Source organism: Medicago sativa, chromosome 3 (assembly GCF_051527215.1).
Source record: "Medicago sativa cultivar Bolivia chromosome 3, Bolivia_mono, whole genome shotgun sequence".
NCBI classification, from domain to species: Eukaryota; Viridiplantae; Streptophyta; class Magnoliopsida; order Fabales; family Fabaceae; genus Medicago; species Medicago sativa.
The window spans coordinates 86,419,866-86,436,244 of record NC_140751.1 but is presented as its reverse complement, the minus strand read 5'-3'; the positions used below and the strand labels follow the sequence as shown (position 1 = coordinate 86,436,244).

At 33.8% G+C, this 16,379-nt stretch overlaps 1 protein-coding gene across 1 annotated transcript; it reads right to left on the bottom strand.

Annotated features, from left to right (window-relative positions):
* Positions 1-2,741: 2,741 nt before the first annotated feature.
* Positions 2,742-4,089, bottom strand: LOC146941343 (SNARE-like superfamily protein). Its single transcript, XM_085755100.1, has one exon. The coding sequence runs from the start codon at positions 3,847-3,849 to the stop codon at positions 3,151-3,153; it is 699 nt and encodes a 232-aa protein (XP_085611226.1). The 5' UTR covers positions 3,850-4,089; the 3' UTR covers positions 2,742-3,150.
* Between the last annotated feature and the right edge of the window lie 12,290 nt (positions 4,090-16,379).

The following is a 16,379-nucleotide window of genomic DNA, read 5'->3' as shown; positions in this document are numbered from 1 at the left end:
TTTTGCCGATTTTGCATTTGTGTTTCTGCAAAGTTTTCGTTTCTTAGTTTCTGTTGTGTTGTGTTTCGGTTTGATAAAGCTTTGAGTTTCTATATAGACCCCCCCCCCCCCCCCCCGCCCACCCACACAAACAAACACCCCCCCCCCCCCCCTTTTCATTGTTATGTATGGGCCCTTTCGATGAAAATAGAGTTGCACTTGTGCGACATAATGTCACACATGGCATTGGCCAATTCAAATACGACATGTGGCAATATAAGTTTTTTAAACATAAAAAATATGTGATATGTGAAAGAGAGTGTGAAAATAGTTGAATTGACTTTTGTGTCGCTATTGGATTGGTCAACGTCATGTGACTTTCCCTCCCTTATGGTATGGGCTGAAGTTTTGGCACCGTTGACTTTTGGACCTTTTAGATTCATTTGTTATACATTCCCCCCTTATAAAGCACGTATTGTTGTATACACCCCGATATAAAAAAAATTGGACCCCTTACATGTATAGGCCTGGGGTTGCGATGGCCTAGGGCCAAGGGCCGGCCCTGGGAGCAAGTGAGCGAGTTCATATGAATTATTCAAATTCAATCAATATCGTTATAATATTTTTAAAATCAAAAATATTTTAATCATAAGAATTAATTTATCATTCCCTCCAAAAATTCTCTTTTAAAAATGTAAAAAATTTCTTTATTTTTTCCTATATTTCAAACTTACAAAACTCTCGCCTCCCCTTTAAACTCTCAAACAAAGCCTTAGAGGGCTTTGCTTCTCAACTCAATTTCGTCAATGGAGAGCTATGGTGGAAGCATAACTGTCTTAAAAGTGGTGGTTTGAAATAAACTTCATTTAAAAAATGTTGGAATGTGTGAGAATATCCAAACATTGAGACTGATAACTGCCAAATTTTCTTCATTTACCTTCACAACTATTCAACTTCTATCGAGCAATGTGAGGTACACTATTTGATATTAGCAGAATAGAAGATTTGAGATGATGTTCAAGACAATGTACTTGTCATTACAACTCGAGGTAATACTACTCTCGAAGAATGGAACAATGCCCGTGGAGGAAATTATGCAGGTAATTCTAACACATTGACTTCTAGTGGGGATTAATGGTCTAAATCGCCTTTTGTTTTCCGAAAATGCAACACCAATGCCTCTCTCTCTCTCTCTCCATGGATCAAAATATTATTGACATTGTGTTTAAGGAGTGAGCATAGAGCGCTTTCATAGCTATCAAAACTTTCTGTTGCTCATTTTGGTTAACTATTCATGAAGGGGAAGCTTTTGGTCTATATCAAGCTTGTTTGTGGATGATGGATCTAAATTTCAAGAATGTTATTTTTGAGTTGGATACCAAATTTGTGCTAAATAGTTTCATTCATCGCCAGTGTTTATGTATGAATTCCGTGTTATTTTAGAGAATCTTAGAGGTTTACATTATTTCTATTTAAAAAACCCCCATGCTGAATCCTTTTAAGAGGAAAACAAACACACTCATATTTTAGAAATGTACCACATATGCACTAAATCCTCTGCGCTATCATTATATTCCTACATATACATGCATTGAACATCATCAATAAATATGACTATTATCTGTAAAACCAAAAGTGAAGACCGTATATGACAGTGTAACATTTCACGCGGTCATAAACATCTTTCCTCTAAGTATGCCAACCTGAGATGCATTCTAAGTATGCATCCTGATATGCATAAAAAAGCTGAAAGAATGTAGTGTGGTTGTTGATTTTAGTTTTCACATAACATTATTGTTGATAAAATACGTTTTTTTCTTGTAAAAAAAAATACTAATAGTAAATACAAATAATTAGAAATACAAATATTTCAAAGGTGACACTCCACATCACATAAAGGTAGGTGGGTACTATTAAAAGCAAAGACAAACTTTTCTGCGTTACATTACATAATGTTTGCATAAAAGAGAAACAGGTTAAGTGGAAAATAGAAAAGGTTGGACATATTCATATCAAATGAACCACAAGTATGCACATAAAACACTATTATTGGAAACGTTAATCAACCAGATAATATTTCAAGTACTACTACTCAATATCCCTTCCCTAGATCCAAAGCTAGCATGCCAACTTGTCACAACGATTGCTGTATTTTTATACTATTTTAAAATAAGATGCATCTCATCTTTATCTTGTGTTTCTATTCTATCTATCTATGCCCGTAACGTGTTAGCTGTACATGTGCTGGCCCCTTGAAACTGAATTTCTGTCTATCAAACAAGGACCAACCTTACACAAACACGACACACAAAGAATCCTTCATACTTTGCCACATCAAGATGCCAACTTCATATTAAAACACTTAAAATCCTCATTCCCAAGTCCCTACAACACCGACCCCGCTCACATATATTAAACCAAAGTTATTACTTACACATTTAAATTCTTATAAAATATTTGGTGCCACGATTAATCAATAAAACGTGAAGCCTTAACTAATGAGCTTTTCAGAACTAACAGAACTTCATGAGCAGCTGCATTGCATTTCCCTAAGGCTACATGTAACAAGCTGATGGGAAATGAATTTCATTTTGAGAATCAGAATATGCTCAATAACACAACAGCATTTCTAATACAAATGTTTAACCATTAATTGTTCAAATAAAACCTTATAATTACATCAAGCAAAGACATAACAAATACTACTAAGCTAACTCAATAACTAGAGATTAGATAATCCATGAAATGAAATCAGAAAAGACTACAGCAACAACATAAAACTTATGTTAAACTTTATGAAAAATAAGTTACAATAATGCTCAATATGTAAAACATATATTAAACATCATAAATCTGTAATTTTTGCACAGTTGAGCAAATGCAAATTCAAATTCTCACAAAAGTGTATGAGATACATCATAATCAAACCATGAACCGGAAAATAACAAATCTTTGGATTGCAATTTCCATAAAGAAAAAACGTAGGGAAAATATAAGAAGAAAAAAAGACAAAAAAAAACTTATGAAAAAGCAACCCAAAGATTCCAATTACATACAGAAAAACCGGTTTCATGTTCTTAAAGTTAAGAATCCCTTTATAGAAAGGGACAAAAAAAAACATGAATATTAAAAAAAGTTGCCATTTTTTCTTCTTTGAATTCCTTCATTGATTCAATAAGCCATACATTGGAATCCGCTGCAAACCCACAACCAAATCACAAACAAAACCGCACAAACAAACAAATCAAGCAGCAACACAATCCACACATGTTTCTTCCATATATGCTTCGCTTTCTGACGATCATTCACCTTGTTAAACGGACACAAAGAGGCACCATCGTCGGAGGATAAATCCACCATTGCAGATTCCTTCCCATCATCAACAATTCTCTTCTTTTTCTTCAACCCTTCACCGGAATTTCCAAGAAGAGGAAGTGTAGTCGGCTGGGAGCTTTTCCCGTTATCGGAATTCGGAGATAAATCGTAGTAATTTAGGGTTTCGTTTAAAACGGAATCGAATTGGGGCTGAAGGGAGAAAGGGGTAAAGTTGTCATTTTTATTGAGGGTTTCGATGAGAGAGGATCTGATACGGTTGAGGAAAGTGATAGCATGGGATTTGAGAAGGTGGGTGTCGAAGATTGCGAAGAGAACAAAGGGGGGTTCAATTAGGAAAGTGTAGGTACGATTGTTGACGGTGTGAGAAAAGAAGGAATGATTTGGAGGGGATTGTTCTAAGCATTTTGATGCTAATGTTTCTATGTTTGAATCTTTGGGATTTTTATTGATGTGATGTGCAAGGATTGTGGTTGATTTTGCAATGCATAGATAGTGGATTAGGTCTGGATTCCAAATCATTGAAGCTGCACCCATTTGTTTGATTATTGATTAATGGGTTGGAAAGAGGTTGAATGAATTGAGATGGCGATTTCAGAATTCAATCTTTGTTTGTGGTTTGCATGGGTTTTGGTGTGGACATTGTTGGATTGAAATTAAGAATTGAAATTGAGATTGGGATTGGAATTAGGGTTTTGGTTTCAATTTAGGGATGGATGAGCATCGCATTTGATAGAGAAGACGGAGAAGGAAAAATAAAGGAAAACAGAGAGGGGTGGGGGTGAGGTGGTGGGGTGGGCAAATAGAAAAAATGAGATGGGATGAGATTGGCTGCTCCTAACTACAGGCAACTATCGCTGTCTTGACTTCTAAATTACCAACTTCTCCTAATTTTATCTTCTCAACTCATACTCCCATTTTGGGAAAGTGGAAGGTTGAGTTTTTCTAGATCCTCTCCATTTATAAAAAAACTAGTTTAGAGACCCGACGTTGAACGGGTTAGATATTAAATAAATTTTATAAGTTTGTGTGCACGAATACACGTGTTAGTATATTAGATTGAATTTATTTAAATTTACAATTATAATAATATCATAAAAATAAATATAAATGATGAGATGAATGTCCAATGTAAGAAAAAAAGTGTAACAAAATCAATAATGAATTAGTCTAAGTGGTAAGAGTTTTGGGTCCCTTTAAACATGTGGTCATGGGTTTGTGTAACGCCCTCCTTTTTATTTAATTATTTTTATTAAGTTAGAGTTTATTTATGTGATTTATTTAAATATGTTATATGTTGGTATTTACTAGTATAATATATATGTTATTTGGTGTAGAAATATATTGGTTAAATTGGTGTAGAGATATATTTAATTTAGAAATAAAATAAGATTCGAAAATAAAATAAATATACGAGGTGTTAGTATTTTATTATGTGGCATTATTTTATTATTTATTAGAATATGAGAATTGTTAGTGTAAGTAGAATTGGAGGTTAGAATAGAAAGAATAATAAGTTATTGGGCCTAAATAAATTTAGGAAGAGTGATTAATATTATAAATAAGGAAGCTTAGGTTAAAAAGAGTTTTTACGTTAAACCGCTTTTTTTTGGAGAAAGAGAAGAAAGAGGAGAACTCAGAGAGAGAGAACCCTAGGAACGAAGAACGTTGCTTTTGATTTCAGAAAAACAATCTAAGGTAAGGGTGAGACTATCTTACTAATATTAAGTTTGTAGATCATTAGATTGCATCTAACGTGTTCTAGGATGAGTTTTGTAAGATTATGAGAATTAGGGTTTGAGTGAGAATTGATGATTAGGTGATGAAAAACCGTTGAATTGATATATGGGGGGAGTCTCTATTCATGACCTTTTAATGAATTCATGTTAAGATTCGTGCTTGTTGTGATTATACTTTTGAATAGTTGATGATTTAGATTGCCTTCAATTAAATATGTGCTATTTCGTGACAATTTTCTTTTAAAGATCCAAACAGTATTGTGCGTGTCTTGCTTTATGTGTATATCAAGATTTAATATTCTTTTTGTTTAATAATTTCCAATACATGCATATAAGCATGAACTTGAAGCTTTGTTTTGTTTTCGATAAGAAGCATGTCTTCTTAGATTAACATGAAATTGTGGGTCTCTACTTTTTGTGATAAAGATTTCAGTTTTAAACTTAAGTAATAAGGTCTAAATGTTTCTTTATCTGCGATGTTTTTATATCAATTTCTTTTATGAATGTGAAAATAGAAGTAACACACCCATGAATCTAAAGTGAATACTGTAATTGGTTTAGTTTTGATTTAATTGCATTGAATCCTTGAATTCTCTATCTGTCAATAATTCATCGGTTAAGGTATTTTATTTGGATGGATTGAATAAGTTTTTATTTTTTTTATTCAAAGAACAATTTTTATGATCAGGACAAGAAATTAATAGAAGCAAACAAAACTGAATTTTGTGTAGTTATTTATCATGCTAATTGATTTATATATGCCATGAGGTGATTAGAAAATACGGTAATTTTGATTATTGATTATAGATGAACCATCATTGTATTATCTTGGTGACTATTAAGCATAAGTTTAGAATTCTTTTGAGAACGGAAGAGAATATTTTTGACGAATTTTTTTTTTACCTGACCCTAATGCCAAAAAGAACTCCATGTCTGACCCCCTATGAATATTATTCACCAAAATGACATACTTTCTCAACTTTTTTTGTTTGTTTTGTCTTCTAGTGCCCATTACCGCCATTTAGAATGGCGGGACTGGCGCGTGTCAGTCATATAGTGGTGGATACTAGTAGAACTGCAGAAGTGGCAGAATTCTGACTTTTTTTTTTGTTTAATACCGCCAGACGGAACGGCGGGAATGACCAATTTTTTTTTTATTTTTTTTTGTTGGGTTAATTATGTTTCTAGTCCCTATAAAATAGCGGCCTTGTAAGTTTAGTCCCTACTTAATTTTAATAGCATTTTTAGTCCCTATAAAAAAAAATTTACTTATAATTTTAGTCCCTGCTAAAATAAAGTTTGATTAATTATCCTTAAACTCTTAAATTTTTGAACGATTTTTTTGAGACAAGATTAGAACACTATGAAAGGTTCGTTTACTAAAATTTAGAATTTTCTGACATGAAATGAATTAAATATGAATTTTTTAAAACGACAAAAGTTAAAGATAAAAAGTAATAAAATCTGGATGTAGAAATCAAATTTTGCAATAATTTTTTGCGGACGAACTTTTAGTAATGTTCTAAACATGTCTGCAAAAAATTGTTCAAAAATTTAAGAGTTTAAACATAAATTAAAGAAATTTGAATTGAGTAGGGACTAATACTCAGTGCAGAAAAACAAAATTAGGGACTAAAAATGCTATTAAAATTAAATAGGGGCTAAACTTACAAGGTCGCTATTTTATAGGGACTAGAAACATAATTAACCCTTTTTTGTTTTCTTTCTTTGTGTATTTTATTGTTAATTTTTTTTGCAAAAAATTGCATTAGGGAGGGGAGGTCTTGAACACGTGACCCTCCAGGCTTTTTGAAAATGCAATACCACCACACCTCAACTGCACATGTGATATACCTTTGTTTAGGCTCTTATACATACAATGCAAAATAGGAGAAATTTATAAAGAAATTACTCCTTAATTTTCGTTTGGATTTTTCTTTTCAAAAATAACCTTAATTTTTAATACAAATAACACATGTATCAAATAGATAAGAATAAATTTAAATATTAAAACAAATGTAACAAATATTTTTGAAAAAGATTTGTTAGCACTATATTAATTTGACTTTGTTGGTTTATTTGTGATTACGATTCAAATTGTTTACCTAACAATAGTTTGATAGTAATTTCGAGTTTGAGTGATGAATCCGCTCTGCACTCTTCAATTGCTTTCTTTAATAGTGTTATTTGTTTTGAGCTGTGAAGCCTCGATACTTCAAAATGGATGACGTATCGTATCCCCTGCGTATCTTGCACTGATACCTGCCTGATACTTTCCGATACGTATAAGGAGAGTATCCGAAGATTAAAATTTTAAAATTTATTTTTTAAAAAATAATTATCCGATACTTCCCGATACGTATCAGGAGAGTATCCGATAAAGTAAGGTTTTTTATCCCACGTAAACTATCTGGTTAATATACTATTGATAAAAGATAAACATAATTGATTTTTTATTTGAAAAAAATCTTAATGTATAGTAACACATGTACGTAAAAAATAAATGACAAAATTAATTTAATTTAAATAATTAACTCATGTTAAACCAATTGATATAATATTTTAAAATCAATTGTATATATAAAATTTATAACTTCAACTAATTATAATATTTTTTTGTCAAACTAATATGATAAAAATTGAAAGAAAAATTTGAATGCTTGTAAAACAAATTGAAAATTAAAAGATAAGACAATTAGTTTTAAAAATATTAATAAATTTGAGAGTTCGAGAACTAATAAAAAAATAATTATATTTATTGAAACAGATAAAGAAATATTAATATAGCTTGCCCAATAGAGGTGAAAGGGGATGTTTTCTTTGTATTGAAACTGTATGTAATATTAATATTAATAGTTTTTAGATTGCTTAAAAATCAACTTGTTCATGATAGTTCAATGGTTAAGGTGGAAGGTGTGCAGGGTTCGATTCCCACCAGGCCTATGTAAATTTTTTTTCCCAATTTTCAGTTAGACTTGGACAGGTGGCGCACTAGTATTTGATGTTTGACTGACGCGCAAAAAAGTCATTACCGCCATTCCATCCGGCGGTAATCAATAATTGACAAAAAATTCTGCAAATCAGAGAGTGACACGTGGCATGTTCTAGTAAAAAAAAAAATCTGAAAGAGGGTCATTTCTGTATATAATTCTCATAGGGGGCAATGTTGGAATTTTTTTTCATAATAAGGTCGGAAAAAAAAATTCTATTTTTGAAAACTACAAGGATTGTTTACTTATAAAATATTTATATTCCTTAAGTTAACTTATAAAGAGTTAGTTTCAGCCAATGGAGAATGGATTTATGATTTACGCGTCGGGATGCTTTGCCCTCTTATTTTTTTTATATCAGTTTGATTTTATATTGGCTCATAATAATTTTATTAATTATTTGATTTTGTCGATGAACCATTTAACTTGACATGTTTTGAAATAATATGTTTTAGATTATGAATTGAATTGATATGTTAGTAACTGAGATGGAAATCAAAAGAGAGAATCTGAATATGTGCTTTCTTCCTAATTTATAGTGTGAACTCTATTATATATATTCGTGTAATATTTGTTTTAATAATAAAATAATTGACCATGTGTTATTTGAAGATGTGTGATATAAAGATGTGTTGTTTAAAGATGTGTAATTTAAGATGAGTTATATAAAGACGTGTTATTTGAAGTTGTGTGATTTAAAGATGTGTTATATAAGAGTTGTTATATGCTGCACTTGTTGCTGTTTGTTGTTGTTGACCATTAATGTCATAAGTTGTAAATGTCGGTCTAAGTTGTAAAGTTGGAAGATGTCGTCCAAATTATTGGGGTCATATAAGATGTTCATGATGTTCAAGTTGTTCAAGTTGTAGGAAGATTGAGTCCATTGCATACTCATTAAAGATGGGGGCTTGAGGCCCGACAGCTTAATACTCAAACGACGTTGGGGGCTTGAGGCCCGGCAGCTTTATGCTCACTTGTTGAAGAGCCTATTTACGCTCATATTATGTTGGGGGCTTGGTGCCCTGAATGGTACCACATGCATTTGCATATCAAGAAGTTTACGACGTTCTAAGTTGTGAAGAGTTGCATTTGTCGAGTTAAGTTGCATAGTCGAGTTGAGTTGCATTGTCGAGTCAAGTGCTAAGTCGATTTATCAAGTGATGTTGCCGAACGAATATGAAATTGATTATGAATTTGAATATGAAGTTGTTTATGAATTTGATTATGAAGTTGATTATGATAATGTTATGTGTATGATAATACTATGTTTAGATAATCCTATGATGTTACATGATTATTGTTAAGATATGTGATGATATTTAAGTTGTTAAATGTAATTTATGATTTATAAGCTTAATATTATTGTTTGAGAAATCTCACCCCTTCTGCTTGAAAATGTTGCTCTTCGTATGGGTAACTTGCAGGTAATCAAGATTAGCTGGTCGTGGGTGACTATCTCTCACTGTGTCCTTAGGTGCTCTGATACGTAACGGGATGGGGGTTTTGATACTATTTTCTGTTCCTTTACGTATTACTTTTGAAGTTTAAGAATTATTATTGAACTAAGATTTATGAGACTTTTATGATGAGGCCTGCGTGCCAAGACTATTCGTATTACTTTTGAAGTTTAAGAATTATTATTGAGCTAAGATTTATGAGACTTTTATGATGAGGCCTGCGTGCCAAGACTATTTCTATTGTTAAACTAAATCCGCTGCGAAGTTTTTAAATATTATGTTGATGAATTTTTGAAGGATAAATTATTATCTATTTTGTTAAAATTTTATGAATAAAGAGATGTAGCATTCCGTTTATGTGAATTACTTTGATAATTTATTATGAAATTTCTATGATGGGAAAACAGGGTGTTACAGTTTGTTTCGTGGCCCATGCGTATGAGAGAGAAAAATCGATTGAAAAGAAAGAAAGTGGTTGAAATATATATATATATCAAAGTATATGTATGAGAAATAATAAAATTGGTGTTTGACAAACCTGAAGAAGGAAAAATGTTAGATGAAAAGAAGATTTGGGGATTCTGCTTGTGCTCAAAATATGTAAATATGTGATTAACGAAAATGTATTTATTTATAGTTAACATTTACATTAGAATATGCTGCTAAAAGATAACATAATAACTAATCGAACTTTTTTTTTATCAAAAAAAAAAAAAACTAATCAAACCTTTTTTTCCCTCAAACATAAAAACTAATTGAATGATATAATGCTAAAAGATTAGTAATAACTAATTGAAGTTTCTTTTCCTAAAAACAAATAAAAAAATTGAAGTCTTTTAATCATAAAATAAGATTGTATATGTAAACTTTGTTGAAAGTATTATGTGTAGTTTTTTGAGATATTTCTGCTACATAAAATATTAGAAATTCAATAAAAATTTAAAGAAAATACTGAGTGCATATGATCAAAAGTTTGTTGAGATATTTATGTTAAATAAAATATTGGTTTTTAAAAATAGAAAAAATAATAAAAATATTGAGAATGAATATCGAAGTGATACGTGGCATAAAAAACCTTACTTTATATATATACTGTTGACATGGAAGATGCAATTTGAAAATATATATATTCTTAAAAATATGTAGTGGGTCCTATTATTAAGTGGGTCCTACCATCATTAATTATTTTTTATTTTTTGTGTGTTTTTATCTCCCTCTAAATGTTATAAGTAAAAATTTATATTTTATTTTCATTCTCAATATTAATGAATGAATCTAAAATGTTGATTTTTGTTTATAATAATAATCTAATAATGTATTTTATTACTGTAAGATATGTTTTGGGTGAACTTTATTATTGTTGTAAATTATAAACACCGGATGATTTTAATAGAAATGGTTAAACTTTCACAGTTTAAGGAATTTACATTTAAGTTTCGATCGAGAGATATTTATACTAGTATACTTCGAATAGGTCCTAGAATTTGAATTTATCTTTTGATTTAAACTTTGGGTTAAATATGTTTTTAACCTCTATAAAATTATAAGATTTCAAATTTAGTCTCTACAAATTTTTTATTCACTTTTAATTCATATTTGCATTTTATAGGGACTATTTTGGACGACATCTATTTTTTATAAAAGGTTTTTAAAATATGGACTATTTTTACAAACTACAATATTTTAGAAAATTAAAATTACCATTAAAATTTTATAGGTAGTAAACTTAAAAACTCATAATTTTGTAAGAGATTAAAAATATATTTACCTCTTAAACTTTTTATGCATTATCTTTCTGTTTGTCTTAGATTTACCACATTGTTGTTGACACATTGCATAAGGCTGTGACACACATGTAAAATACGTTTTTGCCCCCTCGGCAGTTAACTGCCGAATTATCAAACCGGCTGCAGTTAACTACCGAAGAAAACTTCGGCAGTTAACTACCGAGTAAAATTGAAAACTTCGGCAGTTAACTGCCGAGGAATCCTCAAACTTTTTTTTTTTTACAAAAACCATTAATTCTTTTTATTCTTTAAACTTAAATTTTCCTTAATTAAATTTAATTCTTTAATCCTTTTAAGGAATTAAACATAATTCTTTTCATGATTTCATTCATGTGATTTTGTTGCCATAAATGAAGAAATATGAATTTTGTTGCCATTAAATACACGATTCTTTTTATAAAGTTGTTGATTTCATTCATACGATTTTGTTGCCATAAATAAAAAATATGAGATATTAAAATTGCTACATATTCAATCACGTTTATTAATTAAAAAAATATTTTTTTTGAAGAATAGAAAAGTGGTTTTATTTGTACAAAAAAAGGTATTATTGATAGAATAATTACAAATATAATTATTTGAAAGAGAGATGAATAATATCTGAAATATTATAATTTGTGAACAACAAAAAAATATCTTAAATATTATAATTAATTATTAATAATTACAAATATAATTATTCTATCATTTGTAACGTTTTTTGTTGTTGAATTTTTTTTATTGAATTATCATTTTAGGTCCATTAACTACCGAATATTATTCATCTCTCATATTTCTTCATTTATGGCAACAAAATCACATGAATGAAATCATAAAAAAAATTGTGTTTAATTCCTTAAAAGGATTAAAGAATTAAATTTAATTAAATAAAATTTAGGTTTAAAGAATCAAAAAAATTAATGGTTTTTGCAAAAAAAAAAAAATGGGTCTGAGGATTCCTCGGCAGTTAACTGCCGAAATTTTCAATTTTCCTCGGTAGTTAACTGCCGAAGTTTTCCTCGGTAGTTAACTGCAGCCGGTTTCATAATTCGGCAGTTAACTGCCGAGGGGGCAAAAACGTATTTTACATGTGTGCCACAGCCTTATGCAACGTGTCAACAACAATTTTCTTATTTGTTCCCAAAAAAAAAAGATTTACCACTTTATGATCAGTTACTATCTTGTCTTGGCTTAAACAAAATTATCTGATAAAACTCCCAAAGAAGATAATACATTAGGTACGACGTCATATCAAGATGTTACATCAATAAAAAATTAATATGAGAGCTTCGAGAGATAGAGAGAGAAGGAGCGGCGGTCCCCTTAGGGCACACCTAGGGCAACCGCGTCGGAGTTATTCTCCGGCAGAGAGGCACATAGGGAGGGGTTGGGGTCCAGCCAGGGTGGCAGATATTGGGGGGATAGGGGAGATTGGTCTGTGGTGCGGTCGAGGAAGAGGAAAGCGACGGAACAGGAGTACAGAGGACAGGACAGAGCTAGGGTACCAGATTGGCACGGAGGACAGGTTACGGGTTACGGTCAGGGACGGCTTTGCGATTCAGATAGGGTTTCTTTTGATCAGCTTCGGTTTCCTCCAATCAGTAGGGTTCAGGAAGACAGGCGTCCTTCCAAGGATGTGGGAGGCCGGTTTTCTACGTCAGAATGGCATGGTAAATCTGTGGTTAGTGCAGCTGATGATCAGGGCAGAGAAGCTTCATTTTACGTCACTAATTTTCCAGACAACATGCCGCTTTTTCGTCTTAGACAAGCATTTGAAGTGTGTGGCATCTTAACCGACGTTTACGTCGCACGGTTCAGAAATGCACGTGGTCAGGAGTTCGGCTTTGTAAGGTATGCTAATGTTAAGAACTCAGAAAAATTACTTCGAGCTTTAAATAATGTCTGGATTGGGGAATGTCGTGTGTGGGCAAGGGTAGCTCGGTTTGATCGTTTTGCGCATAACGATGTCGGAACTACGGTGTATGTTATTCCGGTGCAGGAGGAGGAGGTTAAGGGTGGGGCGGTGGTGCGGACTATGGGTAAGGGAGTAAAAAACACCAGGATAGGAACTTTGAAGAAGGTGGACATCGGTGAGGGAGGAGAATCTGTGAGTTTCGGTATTGTGAAGGAGGGAGTGAGTGGTGAGGGTGTTGTGGGTGCGGTGGGGATGGAGGGAGAAAGTGGTGGAGGAAAGGGGAGAGAGAAAAAAGTGAGGAGGGTGGGAGATGTGAAGGTTGGTACGGGACGGTTCCTGGAGGAAGGTTGGCCGGTGGTGAAGTCAGGGAAGGTGGTGGTTCGTGGGAGGGGTAAAGAGCAGCAGGGTAAAACAGTTAAAGTTAAGGATACTGGTGTGTTGAAGGAGCAGCATGGGGCCTCTGTTACTAAATTTATTCCTTCTTTCAGTTCAGATTTAGAGGATAGGACATGGGCTCAGTCTGGAATGTTGGCTTCAGTTATTGTCGGGGATTCGGCGTTGGCACTTCAACAACGTGTCGAGGACGCTGGTTTCCATCAGTTGGTTGTTACTCCCATGGGGGGGATAGAGTTTTTCTTCATTGTAAAAATGGGGAGGATGTTTGGAATCTATTTAATGAGGCTGTGCACTTTTTTGGAATGTTGTTTGATAGTTTAAAGATGTGGTCGGATGCAGATGTGAGTTATGAACATGGGGCTTGGTTGAGAGTTTATGGAATCCCCCTTCATGCATGAATGACAAGTTCTTTAAGTTATGTGTTTCCGGTATAGGGAGGTTTCTTCATGTTGATGAATGTACTAAGGAGAAGGCGCGTTTAGATTTTGCAAGGATCCTTATTTCGACATCTAATTTGGAGATAGTTAATTTGTCTTCAGAATTTTTTATTGATGGACGTAAATTTGAATTAAAGATTGTGGAGGAGTGGGGATGTAACTTGGGGGAGGATGCGTTTGTGACGGAAGAGGTGCAGGAAGATATGCCGGAAGCGTTGGCACCACATATTGCTACAGGTTTAGATGAAGTGCAAGGGGAATGGGAGTTGGATGAGCTAGTAAATGATTTACAAGAAGAGTGGCGACAACATGAAAATAACAATGAGGATTTACCAAAAACTGTTGTTGCTTCAGCATGTATTATTAAACCGCAAGAGCAGGAGGGTGAATTAGAGCAGCATCAGCAGCCAGGGAAGTCACAACAGGTGTCGAATCAAGTGCAGGAGGGTGAATTACAGCAGCATCAGCAGCCAGAGAAGTCTCAACAGGTGTCGAATCATCCTGCATATTCTGCTTCGGCTTCAGGTTTGGTCAACAAACAACAACTTTGTAATGAAAGCAAGAATCTCAACGTATCTCAGCAGAAACAGGTGGGTGCGGGCCCCTGGAGCCTTGAATGGCTCTCTCAAACTCCAATATCTGAAGGTGGCAATGTATTTTCCTCTCCATGTCTGAATGATGCAGACGTTACTTCAAATTTAAAGGTGGAGCATTGTTCTTCTAAACATTCTAAATCTGTTGCTAAACACAAGTTAGGCAAACCAGTTACTAGATCAGTTGGCTTCATGAAGCGTGTGGCAAGGATGCCAGTAAAGGACAGAGATGAAATATTAAAGATTCTGAAAAAAAAAAAGGAAAGATTAAGGAAGGCTCGCAAGGTGTCTAGTGTTTCAAAGGCAGCAGCAAATTCCACCACTAATTCTTCAAATAACTCTTCATCTATAGGTAATAATGATTTGGCTAATTGGGTGTTGGTGCACGGTCAACCGAAAGAGGTGGCTGATGATGTCAGAGTTATTGGGAAGGCAGTTGGTGTGCAATATAGATGTGATACAAATAATAGTTTTAATTTGTTGACAAGGGAGGGAAGGAAGGAATGACGTGCGGCAGGGGGCGGTGAGGGAGTGCGAGGGGTTTTGTGTGGGAGTGGGGATGGAGGTGAAGATTGTTGAGTAGATGTGGGAGTGGGTGGGGCGAGTAGGTGGTCGTAATGAAGGTGGTCTCTTTTAATGTGAGGGGGTTAGGAGGTGGTGAGAAGAGGGCAGAAGTTCGTCGGTTTGTTAATGAAAAAAATCCTTTCGTGTTGTGCATTCAGGAAACGAAGTGGAGCGTGGTTAGTGATTGGATGATTAAATCAATATGGGGTGACGCCCCTTGTGGTTATTCATATCAACCTTCGGTGGGGGCCTCAGGTGGTCTGGTTACGGTGTGGGATAGCACGCTATTAGATGTATGGTCAACAACGAGCCTGGGGCATGTTTTGATTATTAAGGGTACGATTATTTTGACGGGGGAAGAGGTTGTTATTTTTAATGTGTATGCTCCCTGTGAGACGGCTGCTAAAAGGGAGCTTTGGGAGAGACTGGTCCCAATGGTTCTTAATTACAGTGATATTTGTTTATGTTTGTGTGGGGATTTTAATTCTGTTCGGTATATAGAGGAACGAAAAGGAAGATGTTCGGTGTTTAGACAGGCTGATGCAGACAACTTTAATAATTTTATAGCTGCTTGTTTACTGATTGATTTACCAATATGTGGCCGGTTATTTACTTGGTTTAGAGGTGATGGTGTGTCTATGAGTAGGCTTGACAGGTTTTTGTTGTCTGAGAAGTGGTGTGCGGTATGGCCTAATTCTATTCAGGTTGCCTACCAACGTGGGCTATCAGATCATGTTCCGTTAATGTTACACTTAGATGATGCAAATTGGGGGCCTCATCCGCTTCGTATGTTAAAGTGTTGGTCCAATTTTCCAGGCTATGATGACTTTGTTCGAGCTAAATGGCGTTCTTTTGATATATCCGGTTGGGGTGGTTATGTGTTAAAACATAAGCTGAAATTAATGAAAGCAAGCTTAAAGGAGTGGCATCAGAATCATTCTCAGAACCTGGATGGGAAGTTATTGGAGGTGAAAAATCGTATTGCTCTTTTGGACTCTAAGGCAGAGGAGACAGCGCTTATAGAAGAAGAGGAGGAAGAGCTTCATGATTTAGCGGTAAACATGCATTCTTTGGCTCGGGCTCAAAACAGTATTAATTGGCAAAAGTCGAGGCTGAATTGGTTAAAGGAAGGGGATGCAAACTCTAAATTCTTCCATGGGGTAATGTCTTCAAGGCGTCGTCACAATGCAATCAATGTGGTGTCTGTTAA